This window comes from Ambystoma mexicanum, chromosome 10, assembly GCF_040938575.1.
Source record: "Ambystoma mexicanum isolate Mex_15411 chromosome 10, UKY_AmexF1_1, whole genome shotgun sequence".
NCBI classification, from domain to species: domain Eukaryota; kingdom Metazoa; phylum Chordata; class Amphibia; order Caudata; family Ambystomatidae; genus Ambystoma; species Ambystoma mexicanum.
This window is the reverse complement of record NC_090932.1, coordinates 1,625,061,859-1,625,080,191: the sequence shown is the minus strand read 5'-3', so window position 1 is coordinate 1,625,080,191 and position 18,333 is coordinate 1,625,061,859. Positions and strand designations below refer to the sequence as shown.

Sequence of the window (18,333 nt, the reverse complement as noted above, 5' to 3'; positions counted from 1 at the left end):
CTGTCTTAAGCATCAGATTTACCTTACCAATAATGTGGCTCTCCACCCTTTTCAAAGTTTCCAGAAAGGGACATTCGTGGGTGCAATGAATACGTTGATTAGTGCAGGAGTGCAGCTCACTTTTGAAGACATATACTAAAGATTAGAAGAACTGTAGCATGGTTCTGTAAATTTACCAGAACTACAACATGGGTATGTGAATTTAAAAGGACTGTGGGACAGCGAAGCTAATTTATAAGAGCAGTAAAATGGCTCTGTATATTTACAAGATCTGTAGGATGGTTCTACAACTTTTCATTGGCTTTAGTACGGGTCTATGAATTTAAAACTGCTTTAAGATAGTTCTGCAAATTTACACTAGTTCTCAGACAGCTCACAAATGAACAAGGACTATTGGATGGTTCTGTAGATCTGCTATATCTGTGTGACAGGTCTGTAAATTGTAGGGGGGTTCGCTGTATTTTCATTGGCTGTCAAGTGTTCTACAAGTTTACATTTGCTGTGTGATGCTTTTGAAAATCAATACATGATTTAGATGAGACTGAACATTTCCAAAATTAGTGGGTCCGTTTTGTATATATGCAAGGTCTTCAGGAGGATTCTAATAAATTACACAAGTTATGCACATTTAGAGGAGCAGTAGGACAGATGCAAATTCACAAAGGAGCAATGCCCTTTTAAGAGGACTTTAACAACATCCATGAGGTGCTGAAAACCAAAAATTGATCTTGCACAAGGAAACACTCTTGTAATCAAATTAGCATGTTAAATAAACATTGGTATTGTCCAGATTTGTAAATTATGGACTACGTTATAAGATATCAGTCAAAGAAACACAATGTTCCGGTACAGTACCTGCTAGAAATACTATCCCTTCGACTACGCACTTCTCCGTTGACCTCTTGCTCCTGGGTGTGATGTTCTGCAGCTGCAGCCTGCAGCACATCCCGCAGTAAGGGGAACTGGCCCATGGCATCCTGGTTGATCTCCTGGCCATTCACATTGTACGCATGATCCCTCTTGCTCCCCATGGGCAACGATGTGCTGTATGCGCCTGTAGAGACGCTGCTGTAGGAGGAGCTGTCGCTTTCATTCCCATCTAGCCTCATTCCGGATTCGCTCCCATCTATCTCTGAACTGTTGTCTCCCACCAAGGAAGAGCTCTCCAGTCGCTCGTCCGTCTCAGAGGAGAAGCTGACCTCTGACACGACAGACGTCAGACTTCCCTGGTTCTGTTTCATGGAGCCTGTAGACGTATCCGCTGATAGAAAGCTCCCGCTGGCGAGCTCTGCGCTTTCTGTTCGGTAGTCCGCCAGGGATCGAATCTTGCTGTTCTTGGATGAGCGGGAGCTTTTTTTCTCTTTGGTGGGCACTTGGAGTCCCAGGCTGCCTAGTTTGGGCCCCCGTGGGACACTGGTCCTCATGTACGAGTACTCCTTAGTCATGGCAACAGTGTTCGCTCTGGGAAGGATTTCTGGGTTGTACATCAGCTCAGGGTCTAATGTACTAAAAGGACGATGTTTGGGAGTCGACTGAGTGGACTGAAAGAAACCAGAATTTAACATATTTAAAATTAACACTCTCAGTGAAACAAATTTCAATAGCTGGTAAAAAGTGAATACATCACTTCTAAAATGTGTGCTCATTTAACAATTAAACATTTAGAAGTGTCCTGTGTTTGTCAGATGTGCAGAGAAGTCAGTTAAAGGGTCATTTTGAATGTGTAGTTGGGACTGGGTATAATACAAGTCTCGGTTTCTGAACAGAGCATACTTTTCAAATGCGACAGTAGAAAAGAGGGAATTCAAAATGCTTTGTTTCCATGAACTACATAGGCCCATCATGTGGTCTTCTGGACAAGCCAGGGTGCTTGCTTTAGTTTAATCCTGTATCTCACTTAGTGAAAGAGAGGGAGCTGTGAGTGGAGTTTGCGCCCTGGCTCCAGGGAGCAGGATGCCACAGTGAGCAAACTATTAAGGTGAATGTGTAGAATTAAGATGTACAGCTCCTAAGTTGTGGGTAAGATGAAAGAAATTATAAAGCGGTAGGATAGGCTACTGCAAAGAGGGAAGATAGGCTACTGGTCTAAAGCATTAAGAGGGCGGCCAGGACGGAAGAGGATACCCTTATCTGAGAGTTCTCATTTAAGGTGTGAAAGTTCTAGACTCTGCAGTGGACTAGTCAATCGAATAGACCACAGATGTCAGACCTGAGGAACCTCACCAACCTACGCTAGAGTAAGGAAAGAACGTCTTCCAGAATGAATCCTTCATCGAACCACAAGTCAACAGCGACTTGCATCATTTCTGAATTTTACAGGATACGCAGAACCTAAAATAAACTCCTCAGTATAGAGCTTTAGGAAAGGCACGGTCATGTTTTACTACAAATCTATGGCAAGTAAGGCAGTTCCAAAACTTTATGCAACTGCATCATTTTGTCTTATAGGACATGATACTGGAAGAAGATGATGACATCATAAATCTGTATTACCTGCAAGAGCACGGGTTGAATGTGATTTTTTGCCTAGTTTTTGATGGCCATACTTCAACTTTCTTTTTGAGTAAAACAAGAAAGCAACAGCCTACCACAGAGCCTGTCCTCTTCCTACTCCACTCCCTGGAACACAAGACATCTTGGACGTATTTCAACGCTTCTCCTATACTGCCTGACCCTTTAACTGAGGCGTGGTGGTGCAGTTTGTCATCAGAAGCCTTCGCATGCATGACTTTAACACTTCCAAAGTTCGAAAGCGGCATACGCTGCTGAAGCAGAACCTCAAAGGGAGGAAAAACGATTGAAAATAACATGGCACAGCAATTTTAAATTGCAGTCTACCTTATTAAAAGGTGCACGTTGACAAGAAAGTGACTCCAGCAAAGAATAAAGACGTTTTGGATAGAACAAGCCTTTCCATAGTGCCACAAGGAATGCATCCAAGTAGGGAAGGACGAAACATGCTCAGCAGGTACTTACTCTCTCCTGATGTCTCTGCACCCTGTACTGTTTGAGCTGCTCTTCCAAACGACGCCTGGCCTGGAGCCGGATCTGTTCCTCTCTCTCCAATGGAAGAGGGCCATCGGTGGAGCCTGCGGCATTCAAAAATGAGAATTACAACAGCTATCGCATACATGCGGTCAGTGCCCTGTAATAATCAAGACAAGCTTACGTGCAAACCTAACATTTCTGCTGCAGTTGCAAGCCCTGCCCCCAGCAGTCAGTGCCGTCAGTTCACACAGTTAAAAGTGGCAGATGCGGAAGCCAAGAGCAGAGGACCCAACAATACACAGAGGTTCTTTCAGAGATGGGAGGGTTTGGGGAATGGGGTAGATTCCCTAATTCTGGGCTGCGTGGCTCGCTGCCGTTGTTTCCATACCGGGTCATCTCGAGTCATGCAGGCGGAGGTGTCATTCTCGCCAGGTCTGACCTGGCGGGTTTAACACCACCCGCCTGGAGGCGGACGTGAAAACACCGGCACCATCACGAGATGGTGTCAGTGTTTCCACTTCCCCATTCCCATTGAGTCCTATTGCACTCAATGGGAATGGGGATTTACCGAATTCTGCCTCCGGAATTCCCGGGTCACCGGGGTCGTAATGCCCCGGTAATTCCAGGTATCACGGAGGCGGAATGGTAATACGAGTCCGGTGGCAACCTGCCGTAATTTCAGGCACGGTTACCGCCGGACTCGTAATGAGGCCCACGGGGTTGGATCCCTCAATTTCCAAGCCAAAAATGTACCCACTAGAGCTGATCTCATAGATATCAAAAGTGCAAAAGAAGTAGCAGCAGGCGGAAGTGTCCTCCGTCGCAATGAGTCTGTATGTTTGTTTGGGGAGAAGGGTTGGGGGGTCGGGGAGGGGGGAATAGGTTATTATATGGAGTGCATTTTCTTACTTCCACTTTCTGAGCCTGGAACATTCTGGTTTTCAGCAGAAACACAGGCGACACATATTACTGACCTGTATCTGGTTTGCGTTACTGGCTCTTGGTGGATTTCGCAATCTTTTGAAACTTGAACATTAGATGCAGCCGATTTCTCCCCCAATTACCTTAAATAATTCAATTATGCAAGACGAGGCAGAGCAACACAGATTCGATCCCACACTTAGAAACCTCTGGGTATTAAGCGCGTTATAACCCATTACAAACCCATTACATCTTTACTGAAACAGAGGCGCAAATGGATCACTATGGGTGCTTTCGTCCCACTTTGTTCATGCTGGGTTCTCGCGACGATCTTGATGGGCCAACATTTCCAACATTTAGATTAAAGCCATGCCCTGTTAACTTAAACCCACACCTTTATAAACGACTGCAGAGACTTGCAGGGATAGAAAGGTAGGTGGCAAATCTTCTCGATACCATCCACTTAATTAAGAGGAATCCAGGAGTGCACAGAGGGTAGAGGTATGCAACTTTACTAAAACGAAGATCTAATTTTTTACTCAGGCTTGGAGTTATAGTAACCCACAGCTATCCCATACCGGATGTTTAAAAACCTAAAACTAAAGCAGCAGACAGTATGGGAAACCAAGGATTTTAAAAAGGCAATCAACAAACACTGTCAAGATAACATAATAAGTTACCAGCACATTTATTTTCAGCTGCATGAAATTCTTGCCACCATAGCCTAAGACCCCATATAGCATTTGTGGTGGGGTTGGCTGTGAATTGAAAGCTAGATAGTTCAAGTCAATGCATATGTAGTGTGAAATTCCTGAATGTCACTACTCCCCTAGTGAGGGAGCCGCTTCCCGTGAGGCCAGGGAGGTGAGGCCGCTACCAAAAAGCCCCCCTGGGGGTGGTACTCAGCGGGTGGATCTCATGGGGAGGGAAGACCCCTATTACATTAGTGACAATGTGCGAAGAACATGGTATCCCCATAGCCCAGCTAACCCTAATCAGCCTTCCTCTCTAAACCCCTACAATACCATAGCTAGTGTTCCTATCTGTTTTCTTAAAACTATGAAGGTATGGGGTACTGGGACGAGGAAGAATCCAACTGACTCACTAGGAGTACTAAAGGTCAGCACTGAGACGCGGATGAGCTGCGGAAGCATAGAGAGCACCTCTGAATTATATTGAGCAGTCTAGTCTTTGTGGATTTCCTACTGACCAAAACACGAGTGAAATTCAACTAGAGTGAGGGATCCTCCCTGTGAAACAGGGAGCTGTAAAGTTAACTGTCAAGAGCCGAGTGAAACAAACACAGACAGGACACTTACCTGACAGCAGAGACGCATCGGAGAGCTTCGCTGTGGCCAGGAAGCAGGAAACCGAAGCACCAGCTGATCGAGAGTGCTGGAGAGCGTGGTCTGCATGGGACGAGACGCTGTTAATCAGAAAGAATCTATGGAGCCGCTGCAGAGCTCGAGCGCATTAGAAGTCTCTGAACAGGGACGAGAGTCCCAGAAGCAGCCGACAGAGAACCAGAGAAGGTTTGGGAAACCATGAGGCTTATTGAGAACCCTGAGAAGCTATACTGCAGTGGGACATGGGTCGGGGACCCACATCCAGTAAGGCGGGTCCTCCAGAGCCATCTTCCTCATGGCAGTCCCTGGGAGTGTGGAAGACCAGAGCTACCCATATTAAGAGAACAAGAATCCAAAAGGGGTCTAGGAACAAAGGGCAAGAAACCAAAGGGGCCCGGGACCCGAAAGCAAGAGGCTGGAGGGGTCTTGGACCCAAGGCGAAGAAACAAAATGAGTGTAGGACACAAAAGAGAGAGAAGCCAATACTACAGGGGTCTGGGACCCGACAATAAGAATACCCGGCAGGATATTAAACCAGGTACAAAGGCAAAGGGGTCTGGAACATGAAAGCAAGAAACCAAAGGGGTCTGGTACCCAAAAGAGAGAGAAGCCAATATCACAGGGGCCTTAGACCCAACAACAAGAATAACTGGCAGGATAGTGAACAGGGTACAAACTGTTAGGGATACGGAAAAGACCAGGGGAAGGGAGATATACACCTTGGTGTTTGTAAACATTGAAAAAATGAAGAGGAGGGTTTCTTCTCTTGAGACTGTGAAGATACAAGACTTTGTTCTGTCTACATTATTGGGAGCATTGTGGAAGGAAAATACACTGGGAAGGGATATACCCCCTGGAATCAAGAGGAGGAGTCCTTCGCTAGACATTGTGAAAATACAAGACTCTTTGCTCCAGGTGTCTTATTGAACCTTCAATCCAAGGAACCTTTTTTAAGACTTCTGATTTGTATCCCTTAAGAACATTTCATTTTATGCCACCCATAATTGAAATTTCGTCTAGCATCCCAAAGAAAGAAACCATTCTTCTGAATCAAGAAGACCACCCCTTTTCTTTATTTGAATATAGTGTAAGGGTTGGGAATAAGCTTTTGGACACAGGGTGGTGAACTCTTTGCTCGTCATCCCGACACATTCCTTAGTATTATTTGAGGCAGGGAAACCCCTTTTAGAACTAGGGTCATATGGGGTTTTCTCTTTTGCTTTACCACCAATAAACGTCTATAGCCAGCGTACTGATCTCCTCCTTCAACACTCTTGGAGTAGTTTAAGAAAAAGCTACTTGGTTTGCAACAAATGACAGCAGAACCAAGGCTTGGACCATCTATGGACATTACACAATGTTTGAATTTCAGCCCTTTTAAGGTTTCTACAAGACATTTAAGGGTTACTTTTTAAGAAACCCTGTTTGACTGACAAAAACAATAATGCTCCCAATTACCTTATGGATAAGTAAATTACCTTCATTGCACCATGTTATTGATTTCAAGTAATCAACATATCCTGACTCAGCCAAAATATATAAGCTTCACCAAAGTGCTACATGGACCACTGATCTAGCCCAGAGATTGCACAACCATCTAACGGAATCCCTGCAGAAGGAATAGGATTACTGCAAGTTTAGGAAGCTCCTCTAAATATGCCTATCCAATATCTCTGATTAGGTTGGAATGAGTCTACGTTGTCAGAAGCAGGTAGAGAAGATCCAATCCTGGGGATGCCGCACAGAAGTGATTTCTCCATTCATTTAATTGTGCTGTGCTTCTCGTCTATCTTCAACTATATGGAAGCGAATAAGGCACCCAAGCACAGCCTCTCGTGGCCTGCTAGGCGGTGGGAAGAGGAGGTAAAAGATTTTTGGGAGAACGATGAGTATACATCCAAGGCTCAATCCTCTAGAAGGCCCTCCCGCCACAATTCCAGATTCAATCGGACTGCAAGAAGTTCTGAGGAGCACAGAAAATACATCGGTTCCACTCAGCCAACCTGCAGACTTCTTCAATATCACCTCCGTAACCCACAGTTTTTGTTGTCCCTCCCACCAAGGCTCACCTTTCCTCCTCCTGAAAAAGGAGCCCCTAAGCAGCCATCCAGTGACAAAAGGGCAATACGATACAGAATAAATAAAATATTTCATGCAGTTTCCTTTATGGTATTTAACCACATTACAATACCATGAGCTTTTCTCAAATTTCCACCTGAATGTGACCGAGGTTTAGGGGAACACAGTGACATTTAGGGCATGTAGCCATGTTATACGTGTTCTGAAGTGGATAATGTGCAATGTTGGGAAAAGTTTCCCAACAATAGACCTACGAGATCCACCAAGACAAAAACATCTGCGATAGCACGTAAAAAAACGCCCAAGCACTTTGAGCATCATCATTTCACTACTCAAGCCAATGATAAGGTTTCACTCTAGGGGGCATATGTATAGTTTACAACAAAAAAAAGAAATGAACATTAAAATCATCATTCATCACTCTTATCCGTCTGCCGCCGCTCACTCAATGTATAAGCTTTAGTGACATGGAGGTCATAGTCTGAATTAAGCCACACCTTCTTGCTGCTCAGGGATTTGACAAACCATTCCCAATTAGCAACAACTCCCCATGGCTCCTTTTTCTCGAAGTCCCGATACTGCACATAGTTCATCTTGCATTAGGCAGCCTAGCCAAGTTTGTCAGGCAAGTCAAATAACAAATAGAACCCTTAGACATACAATAAAATGAGACTGCAAACATATTCTCATGTGAACGTTGGAACGGCTATTGTAACATGCTTGGAAATGGGCGTGATGATAAAAGAAACAAAAAAAAGCACATTAAGGGTTAATTGAAGATTATAAGACTCCACATAGGAGGGGAAGCTGAAGCGATAGGTAGAAAAACAGAAAGATGGGACTGGCCAGGAACAGATGCTTACACAATGTAGTCTCTTGCATATGCAGGCTTAATTTGAGGGACTGTAAAGCTTCTTTCCTAAGAACTACACCCTCAGTGCTAGGTCCCTGAGACGCCATTAGGTTGTCATGGAAACCAGGCACACCTGGTGGGGGCTCTTGTCTGTGCACACTGCCATCAGGGTCTTGAAGGTGAAGGATGGGTCCATTCTGGCAGGCATCTCCCTGGTCTCTGGTGTCCATGCTTGAGCTGCAGTGCAGCGGGTCACTGTTCTGAATGCTGGTACCTGCAAAATACACACACACAAAAAGAAACTCTTTAATGATGGCATCAAGCCTACACGAGTTCTCCAAATGACCACAGCATGCTTAAAATACAACTCATGACAGTTCGCATAGATACATTCAAGTGGAGTGACACAGTCAATGAGTCAACTTATCTTAGTTTTGGAAAGTAACTTCACCAAGCCCTTAGGAAAGGTTCGCTACTCCGTTTAGAGAGTTAAAGGACATCATTACCAAATCCATCTGCCCTTCAAATTGAGGTCAATTTAAGATATATGCATCCCGTTTATACTAGTTTTAGGAAGACTCTGGGTTTCCTTTTCCAATTCTGCGATACATCAGGAGAAGACTGCCTTAGATTCTGCCTACTACTGAAGCCAGCCAAAAAGTGTGCCGTTGACATGAGAACTGCATCTTCTGCTCGCACCACGTGTCTGTCTGGGATGAAATCAGAGCTTAAGGATAATAGATGTGTGTGGATGAACATGGTAATTAATATTGTCCAGTGATTATTACAGTGATTAGGTTGCCTTAGGTTCCACCTATTTGTATTTCTTTGAAGAACAGGGATGCCAGTTTCGAACGGCAGTGACTTACAATAGCCCATTTACAGATGCCAGAGGCATTCCCACGAAGCGTGCCTATACAATAACACAAAGATGAAAATAAGCAGTGAGCCAGTTTATGAGAATGTAAAAAAGTGGAACACATACCAGGGACAAAACAAAAAGGTAAGAATATATAAGGGAACAGGTCACTTACAAATGTAACATTACCCTAAGGGGGCAAGTGCTTCAGACTAAAGAGGTGTACTATTAAAATATACACAATTAAGTGTCACGGGAGGCAGTGGTAGGGTCAGGTCAGGTGGACAGAGGAGAGGGCAGGAAGCGCTCCCTCTTTTGCAAGTAAAAGAAGTTTAAGCTAAACTTTGAAGAGATCACAGTTGGGCTGACTTGATTGTTATGGGCAGCGGGTTCCAGTGCAGCGGGGCAAGTAGGGAGAAAGAGCGGAAGTGAGAGAAGGCCCATCGAGGGCATGAGCTGAAGAGATTATGTGCAGAGGTGGATCAGAGGGACGAGATGGTAAATACATTGAGTTAGTGACCGGTACTGAGGAGCAAGACCATTGATAGCTTTGTAGACTAGGAGAAGGAACTTGAAAAGAGAGCAGTTGAGCATAGAAAGCCAACCAGCAGGTTGTTGGTAGGTAAATGTGGGGAAGGATTTGGATAGGTTGTAGAGAGGGGATGCAGGTAACAAAGATGAGGACTTTGTCTAGGCAGGAAAGAGCAGATAGGAAGACCAAGGATTAGGCTTCAGAAGGATATAGGAGGGTAGGGATGGCATTGGGAGCTGGTAGAAAGAGGACTTTAGTTTTTGAAGAGTTCAGCATTAGGCAGAGGAGAACCCTACAGTGACGAATTGCAGGGAAACCGTTTGTAATTCATTTCATGATGGCTGGGGTGAAGGAGGGAAATTAGAAAAATATTTGCGTGCCATCAGCAAAAAGTTGAAGGTGACATTTGGAGGATGCCAGACGTATTCCTAGGACAGAGGTATAGAGGGAGAGGACATACATAGAGAGAGGGGTGGGGTCGGAGGTTTGTGCGCTCCAAGAGATTTTAAAGGATAGACCTTCCTGATAGGAGGTGATCTAGGCAATAGCAGATTTACAAAACCCAAGCTCCTGGCGAGAGAGGAGTGGTTGACAGTGTTAAAAGCGCCAGAGAGGTCGAATAAGATGACTATATAAGAAAGTTTGGAGTGGTGAGCATTAGAGAGACCGTTGGAGACATACATGAGTGCAGTCTCAGTGGAGTGCTTACTATGGAAGCCATATTGAAGTGGATCTCCAGGGCCATTATCCTCAAGACACTTAGTAAATTGGTCAACGACCACCCGCTTAAGGGCTTTTGGATAATGGGTGAGGAGAGATGCTGGGATGTTTGTATTAGCAGAGGGTTTCTTCAACAGGGGTAAGACAATTGCAAATTTCAAAGAGGCAGGGAAGATTCCAGCAGAGACAGAGAGATTACAGAAATCATAAAGATACGGGCAAGTGGTTGATCATTTAGGAGCACAGGGGGTGGTGGAAGTGCAAGATGAGTTGCACTGCCAAGGATGGTGCTAATTGAATAGAAGAGCTAGGGGAGAAGGAGTCGGGAGTAGGAGAGGAGGAGAGGAGAGAGGTCCTTGACGTTATGACGGTTGGGACGGGAGAGAGGGTGGAGGGCCATGAGGGGGTTATGAATTTTAGAGGGAAGGTAGTGAGCAAAGTCATTAACAGAAAGGGGGGAGGCAAAGGATATTGGCTTGGGAGGTGGGAGCAAAGATTGGGGGTAGTAAATTAACATTTGCGGGGGTGATTGCAAAGGGAGGAGATTCAGTTTGAGAAGTTGGAGAATTAGGTAGCGTCCACTTCAGAGGGTAGGGCAGCAAGGGAATTTATGTAGGCTAAGAGCAGGGTAGGTGTCCCACCTCCACCCAAAAATTTCTATTAACATTTTTGGCAAAACTCCCGTGGCAAAACACCCGTTGGGAAAACGGGTGTCAGCAAAAGGACGCAGTACCCAATGGAGAGGTCAGAGGAGGAGCGTGATTTCGAGAGAAAGTCAAGGTCAAGACAGTTCCCCTCTCCCCCCAGGGTGGGTAGGCAGGTTATGGATTGAGTAGTGGGAGTGGTCAGTAAGTCCAAAGCAGGTGGCTACAGAGGGCTTCAGGAGGTTAAAGTCCCCCAGCATTAAAATGGGAATGTCGGTAGAAAGTGACTCAAGGAGAAGGATCAGATCAAGGAAGAGGGAGTTGAGGGAACCAGTGGGCCGACAGAGAGCCAAGACAGTGAGAAGAGGCGGAGGCAGGAGCCGAATAGTGGCATTTTCAAAAGAAGACTATTTGATGTTAGTCGGGGTAAAGGGGCAGTGTTGAGGGCTTTATTGATAAGGAAGACCACACCGCCACCCTTCATAACAGGTCGAGGAGAGTAGGCAAATGGAGCAGAGGCAGGGTGGAGAGTTGCTAGTGCAGAACAGTCATGAGGAGAGATTCAGATTTCTGTGGTAGCAAGAAGTGAAGGTTGAGGGTGATGAGGGTCGTGGTCAGTGAGGCAAAGGGGTCTGGAACCTGAAAGCAAGAAACCAAAGGGGTCTGGGACCCAAAAGAGAGAGAAGCCAATATCACAGGGGCCTTAGACCCAACAATAACAGAGAGATGTGTTGCAGGATTGTGCATTCCAGAGGGCAAGTGAAAGAGTGATAGGAGGTGGGATGCGGGATTGGCACGAGTTGCGCAGTAGGCAAGAGGGATAGATGAGATTGGAGATCCTAGGAGCACAGGAGCAACTTATTTGAGGAGTGCAGGGGAAAGGAGGAAGATGGGGAGGACAGAGAGTGACGCAGAAGTTATTCCAAGTTGAGGCTGAAGTATATGAGAGAATGGAAGGAAAATAGTGAGGAGGAGGAATGGAGTGATATGAAGATGCATGAAGGGTAGGCAAGTGAAGACAATGAAGAAAGGTGGTTGACAGGTGGTTGACATGTGGAAGAAAGCGTGCAGCCCAAGAGAGGGAAGGTAGGTGAGCGGAAAGGGAAGGGGTGAATGGTTAGCTGAGGAGAAGCATTTTTAAGTTCAGAGTTGGGCTAGAATTGGCTATAAATAACCAAAAGACAGTTAACGGGCACAAAAACAACAATGTTCCTTAGCCCTTTGACTTAACAGAGGCTCTGCGTTGAAAGGATAGTCAATGGGTGGAAGGATCCCTATGCATGGAAGCAGAAGTCGGGTAAAGGGTGAGCTCGGCGAACTCCTGGCTTGAGCTGAGATTCTGGCCCTAGGTCCTTTCCGTCCTCAACAGGCCCAAACAGGGAGTGGCCCTTTGATGCTGTTGGCCCATGACTGCAATGACTGCAAAGGCCCAGGCTTGATGTCCAGGGGAGACTGGATAAAGGAGGCAGTGTGTCCCATTCCCCTTTGGGAGCCAGGCACAGTGCTACAGATGACTTCACCACTTGCAGGCAGAGTCTGTGTGTTGTAGGCTCAGTGAGCTTTGTTTTGTAGGCAGGATCCACAAATGGTTCACACGATCCTATAGACATTTCTTCTATCTGTTCTTCCTCACAGATAGGTGGGTACCCTCTTAAGGACTAGTTCAATTCCCTCCCAACCCATTCTCCCATCCGATCACTGAAGCCATCCAAAAATAGGGACTTCTCCCTGCGAACAGCATTGTCTGCTTGCCCCGCCAGTCTGGGATGAAGAGGTTAAGGATTACAAGGAAGTAAGGATGATCATGGTAATTCATATTTTCCAGTGATCATTACAATGGATAGATTGTACCCATTTGCTTGTACATTATTCCTTTGGGGGTTGCATGAGAGGAAGTTACGTGTTCACCCAGTCTCCTGTGTCGGATGCAGGGCTGGCCATGCCACCACCACCAAGTTATGCTGTGCTACGGGAGAATGGATCAAGTCTCCTCTTCCATTTACAATGACCTTGTGGCGCGGGCGACCAGTGAAGGATCTCGGATATACCCAAATGTGGAATGGGTGATGGGAGACTTCCTATAGGTCTGCACCATGTTCTGCATGCTTGGATTTGTTCATATGTTGGAGTGCCATTGGGCTTTCAAACTGGGTCCATGGATAAAATACACAAGCCCCAATTTACTACACAATAGTACCGTAGGAAAATAAAAAGTGAATTCGACCAATTAACTGCAGTTGAATGAAGCGATATGTTTCTCTTTCTTTTTTCTTAAACTTGGGCGAAACCAAAGCAGGTCACTATTCAAGCCTTTGTTGCAGGTCTTTGTTTCTTATTAGGTTTCTGCTGAGCACTTAGTGTTGGTGTGCACCCCCTCCCTTCCTTAGAGCTCATCAATCAGGTGAACACTGTACACATGGGCATTTGGACTTCGAGGTAGGAAGCCATGTTTCCCGAGCAGCAAATGGCAGTTAGTCTAGAGTTTGAAGAACAGCCAGCAGAGTTTCTTTGGTTCAATCAGTAGTGAGGGTGTGGGGGAGGGACAGTAAGTAACGTTTTGGGTAGGGCCCTCCAAAGATTTCAAACTCAACAAATCATGTGAAGGTTTAATAAAATAAGTTTATTTCCTTGACATACAAGTTTACTTTGAATCCCTGGTATTATTCGGTTTCTTCTGGCCTATCAAGTCGAAGAGCAGTTACCAGCATGGACTTCAATAACTGTCCTTTCAGTTGCATTGCCTGTGGGGTTGGACTGGTAAGGTTACACCACTGGTATTAAGCATGAATGGATTTCTTCTCTTTCATCACTCAACTTGAATTGCTGATATTGAACCATAAATACCAGCCTATAACATCAGTGACTTTTACCTTTTAGTTTTACCTTTTAGTTCGTTCTTAAATCACAAGTAGCAATTGGCAAAATAAATTACTTGTCGTACGATTACCTTTGGGCTAAACTGGCCATCTTAAATCAGAAGTACCAGTATGAAACAAAGAAGTGCGTTCATGTCACTTTGGAATTCGGGTGGTAATGTACCACAAATGGCTTTCATAAATACTCCTTAAATATTGACTGGCACTTGGAATTACATCTATCAGTATGAACCTTGGATGCCTTGCTTCAATTCTGAACCATTACTGCGTTCCTTAGGACTATGTCTGCAAGCATGCAACATAGCTGGTTTCCTTCAGTTCTCTTTAGACATGTGCTGACAATACTGCATGAATAACTTCAAAGGTCTTCAGAGTTGGGGCAGCAGCTGGGACTCTGTCTCCCAGCATGCAAATTACATTGCTCTTTGTTCTTAGGCTGGCACTTGGAGCTACATCTACCAACATTAATCTACAAAATTTCCTCAATCACCTTCTCGAATATCTGGATTTTTCTCATCACAGTCTTGGCTTGAAACCAGCTGTCTTGCCTCTCATCTCAGTAACCCCTCTATGGTATTTGGGTTCTCAGTTCCTCTCCCCTTGTCTTGCATTGCTCGATTTCTCACCGTCCTCCTTTGTGGCTGTTCTCTGCTTCAATGCTTGGCAGAGGCTTGGAACCTTACTCACTCTCTATATTATTTTTCTAGCGATGGTGGCTTCGTCCTTTGTTAACGTTGCTCTTGCACCACTGTTTTAAAGGCTGTCAGATACCAGGCTTTTAACGTCCCTCCTCACCTACCCCAGTCTTTGGTGCTCATCCGGATTCAGAAGAGTCTACATACGCATCTGTCTCTCTGATAGCTGGTGGCAGTCTGGCTAGTTGGTCTCAACTAGTGTTCAACTCGCAAGCCACTCTAACCTGGCTCACGCAGCATCTCTTCTTCAGGTGGTGAACCAGCACCTTACATATAGTTACTCTGCGATTTTGCCTATATCCATCTTCATCTGCATCTCAAACACATTTGCAGAATTCTGGGTCTGGTTACTGGTGCACTGCCCCTCAGCTGCAACTCACCAAGTCTCAGGTAGGTCAGGCCTCACTTCTCTCCAGGGCTATGCAAATATCTTGCCCTTTTATTACTGCTGGGCCAGCCATACGATCATAAATATGAAAAGAAACCTTTGCTGTTCCACTGTTGATGTTCTGATGGTAGCGGTGGGGCTCTTAGCAACAGTCTCCAGTTCCGGACAAAGGCTATGGGTGGCCTGTAATAGCTATGAGCACTTAGAAAAAACTCTAATACCTGAAGTAATTTGAAACCTGTACTTTTATACATAATTGGTAGAGTGAGAGATAGTAGGTCACATATACCATAACCAAGCCTTGATCCTTTACTCTTCAGAAGACCTAATCGGACCTTTCCCCAGCATTTGGTGAGCAATGCTCTAAACAGTTTTCAATATAGTTATCTTACAAAATGTTTCCCCATGGTTAGTTATGGATGTTGGATGGCACTCCAAGTGCTGCCCAGAAGCTAAACGTATTGCCACTGTAACTGAAGATAGGAGAGAGATGGGATGTGAGAAAGGACACACAGTCTATGGGTGTTTGGGTTTGTAACCACCTATTGGCTACCTATGGCAATGCCAGTCCGTATGGCCATTCCCAGCCACTACCTGCGAAGCCAAGCACCCTGTGTCCATAACAGAACCCCGGCTACCACCCCCAGGATCTATTTGAGCTGGCCCTATGCTTTCACTGGAGCTATAAGACAGCTTCTGGTGTAAAAGAAAAAGTATTAACCAAGCAGGTCATCAGCCACTTAATTTATAAGCATTATATGTGTGTCCCTTCCTATGTTCCCTGCACTGAATTTCTGTTTGAAGCACGTATTGGCAAAGCCAATCGATTTGGCTCCTGTATGAGTATGTGCCAGATGTTGTGATTTTGAAACGTGGTACTACCATTATGGAAGTTCCTGGAAAAAACATATCCCATGATATGGGATACAATTAAGATCCAAGGCGCAAGGGTTTGTGAAAGTAACTCACTCCAAAAAAGCCAATGGACTTGGACAAGCATTCCCTACCAAAGCGGCATCTAAGTGGAACGAGCTCCCAAACAGCCTAAGACTAGAATCTAACTACCTATCCTTTAGGAAGAAACTGAAGACACTGCTGTTCGAATAAAAGGACCTGCATAAATACTAATGTCCATGCAATGTAATCTACTCAGAACCAGTAATCTTACTCTACTGTCCGTCACTTTTCTGTTGTCCTTGTCTTAATTTAATGCGCCCCGATGCCTGCGGACTTCAGCGCTATAGAAATAAATAAAATAATAAATACATGTATATACAACTGAAAAACTGTTGCATTTTCCAGCGCTAATTTTATTTGTTGCACTTTGCCTGTAGCCACTGATTGATGAAGTATGATTTGTAGATAGGGGTTTAACCCCTTAAGTGGCAAGGACCAGGCATCCCGTCTTTGGGATTACCTCCTTGTTTCCAAGGACGAGATAGCTCGTCCTTGGCACTTAAGGGGTTAATGAAGGAGAAAATGCAAGAAGGCATTGAATGGCGAAATACCAAAATCACCAAAATAGGCCTTGGCACTGTGGGGGAAAACCCATGACAGTTATTAACCAACATACTTTAGATTGGAGACTGTACGAGTCTTATTTCAGATTGCCTACCAAAGAACATACTAAAGGTTTTTATCTACATGTGGTTCAGCCTCCCTTTATGACCTTCAACTCGTGTTAGTGAGCACTGCACTTGTACTTCCCTGAGGTCTCACGCGGAATGGGCATACATTGAAGTTTGTAAATTAGAGTATGCACCAGGCCCAGGGACATACGGGGGCCCAGGGACATACGGGCGCGTATATTTTTTGATCATGTTACATAAGAGTACAGTTACATTAGCAAGCAGTAGGCAACAGTTACAATAGTTGCAGATACAAATAAATTACATACATTGGTATTACAGGTACAAGCATGCATGTTGCATTTAAGGCGGTGGGCCGAAGGTGAGACAGATAGTAATATTATTTACAATATGTACAGTGGGTAGGCAGTAAATCTAAGCTCTAGGATGTTAAGCTGTCAATGTGTCCAGGTCATGAAGCCAACATTTGGTGTTGCGTTTAAATAGGTTGAAGGAGGTTACAGACCTGATTGGAACAGGTAGTGTGTTCCATAGCTTTGAGGCTTGTACAGGGAAACTAACTCCTCCCGAGCTATGGAGTTTGAATCTTGGTATAGACATAGTGTTAACTTGAGCTGTTCCAAGTGGTCTTCTAGATGTGTGTGGGGTAAGTTGGTTAGAGATGTAGGATGGTGCTAGCTTAGCCCTGGCTTTGTGGGTAAGGGCAAGAACTTTGAGGGATATTCTATGCTCTATTGGGAGCCAATGCAGATTACGTCTAGTCTCAGAGATATGCGACTTCTTAGGGATGTTGAGGGCTGCCCTAATGCCGTTATTTTGAGTTACTTGTAGTTTGTGAATATTTTTGCAGCTAGTGCCTAAGTAGAGGGCATTACAATAATCTACTTTGGACAAGACTAACGTTCTAGCATGAGTAATACAGTTGGGAGTGGAGATAAACGGCCTACATGCAGTAATAAGTTTACATGTGTAGGCGGCTGAAGACGCTACTGCATTGGTTTGTTTGGTGAAGGTTAATGTGGCATCGAGGTAGATACCAAGGGTTTTAGTATTATTAGAGACAGTGATGGGGTTACCATCAATAGTGAACAATTTGAAAGTAGTATTTAGTTTTTTTAGTTTAGCTCGAGTACCAAGGATAATCAACTCAGTTTTTTCATCATTGAGACAAAGTCCATGGTGTGCCATCCACGCTTGTATTACTGCGTATATTTCATTGAGGGTTTTGCTATCAGTTTCATAGTCACCAGAGATAGGAATGAGTATCTGGGTGTCATCCGCATAATTAGTATACCTGACACCCAGATAGTCAAGAATATCACGGGGGACACGCAAGAGCCTTACGGGACACCACACGGGACTGGTGAGGGTTCAGACGAGTCAGTAGGAGAAAAGACCCTCATGGTTCTGTTAGCCAAGAAAGAGCTGATCCAGGCAGTGGCTGCGTCGGAAAAGTGAGCTGCAGATTTCAGGTGGTGGCAAAGCGTTTGGTGGTTGACCAAGTCAAAAGCTGCTGACAGATCAAGCAATAAGAGCAGTGCTAGTTTGCCATTGTCTTTTAAAATTTGAATCTGAGTAGTGAGATCTATTAGGGCAGTTTCCGTGCCATGTCTAGGTCAGAGGCCGGATTGCCTTACTCCCAGAAGATTGTTTGTTTCTAGATAAGCCTGTATTTGCAGGTAGGCTGCTCTATCGAGTATCTTTAGTAAGAAGGGTACAGTTGTTATCGGCCTATAGTTAGACGGGTTGGCTGGGTCAAGAGTGGGTTTTTTGATTAGTGGGATGACCCAGGCGTCTGTTAAGTTATCAGGACCTACTCCCTTTTTGAAGGAGGCGTTGATAA

The 18,333-nt window shown here is 44.9% G+C and overlaps 1 protein-coding gene across 3 annotated transcripts in view; it reads right to left on the bottom strand.

The window, feature by feature from the left end:
• GOLGA3 (golgin A3) overlaps nt 1–18,333 on the bottom strand; it is a 594,692-nt gene that overhangs the window by 460,525 nt on the left and 115,834 nt on the right. For 2 of the 3 annotated variants that reach the window (XM_069620010.1, XM_069620008.1), the window contains 3 exons: nt 8,198–8,461; nt 2,977–3,089; nt 856–1,541 (listed from right to left, as the gene is read on the bottom strand). In XM_069620010.1, the coding sequence (XP_069476111.1) occupies nt 856–1,541; nt 2,977–3,089; nt 8,198–8,417 (1,019 nt within the window). In that variant the 5' untranslated portion in view covers nt 8,418–8,461. The remainder of the gene's footprint in view (nt 1–855; nt 1,542–2,976; nt 3,090–8,197; nt 8,462–18,333) is intronic. The other variant, XM_069620009.1, reaches the window with a different exon arrangement.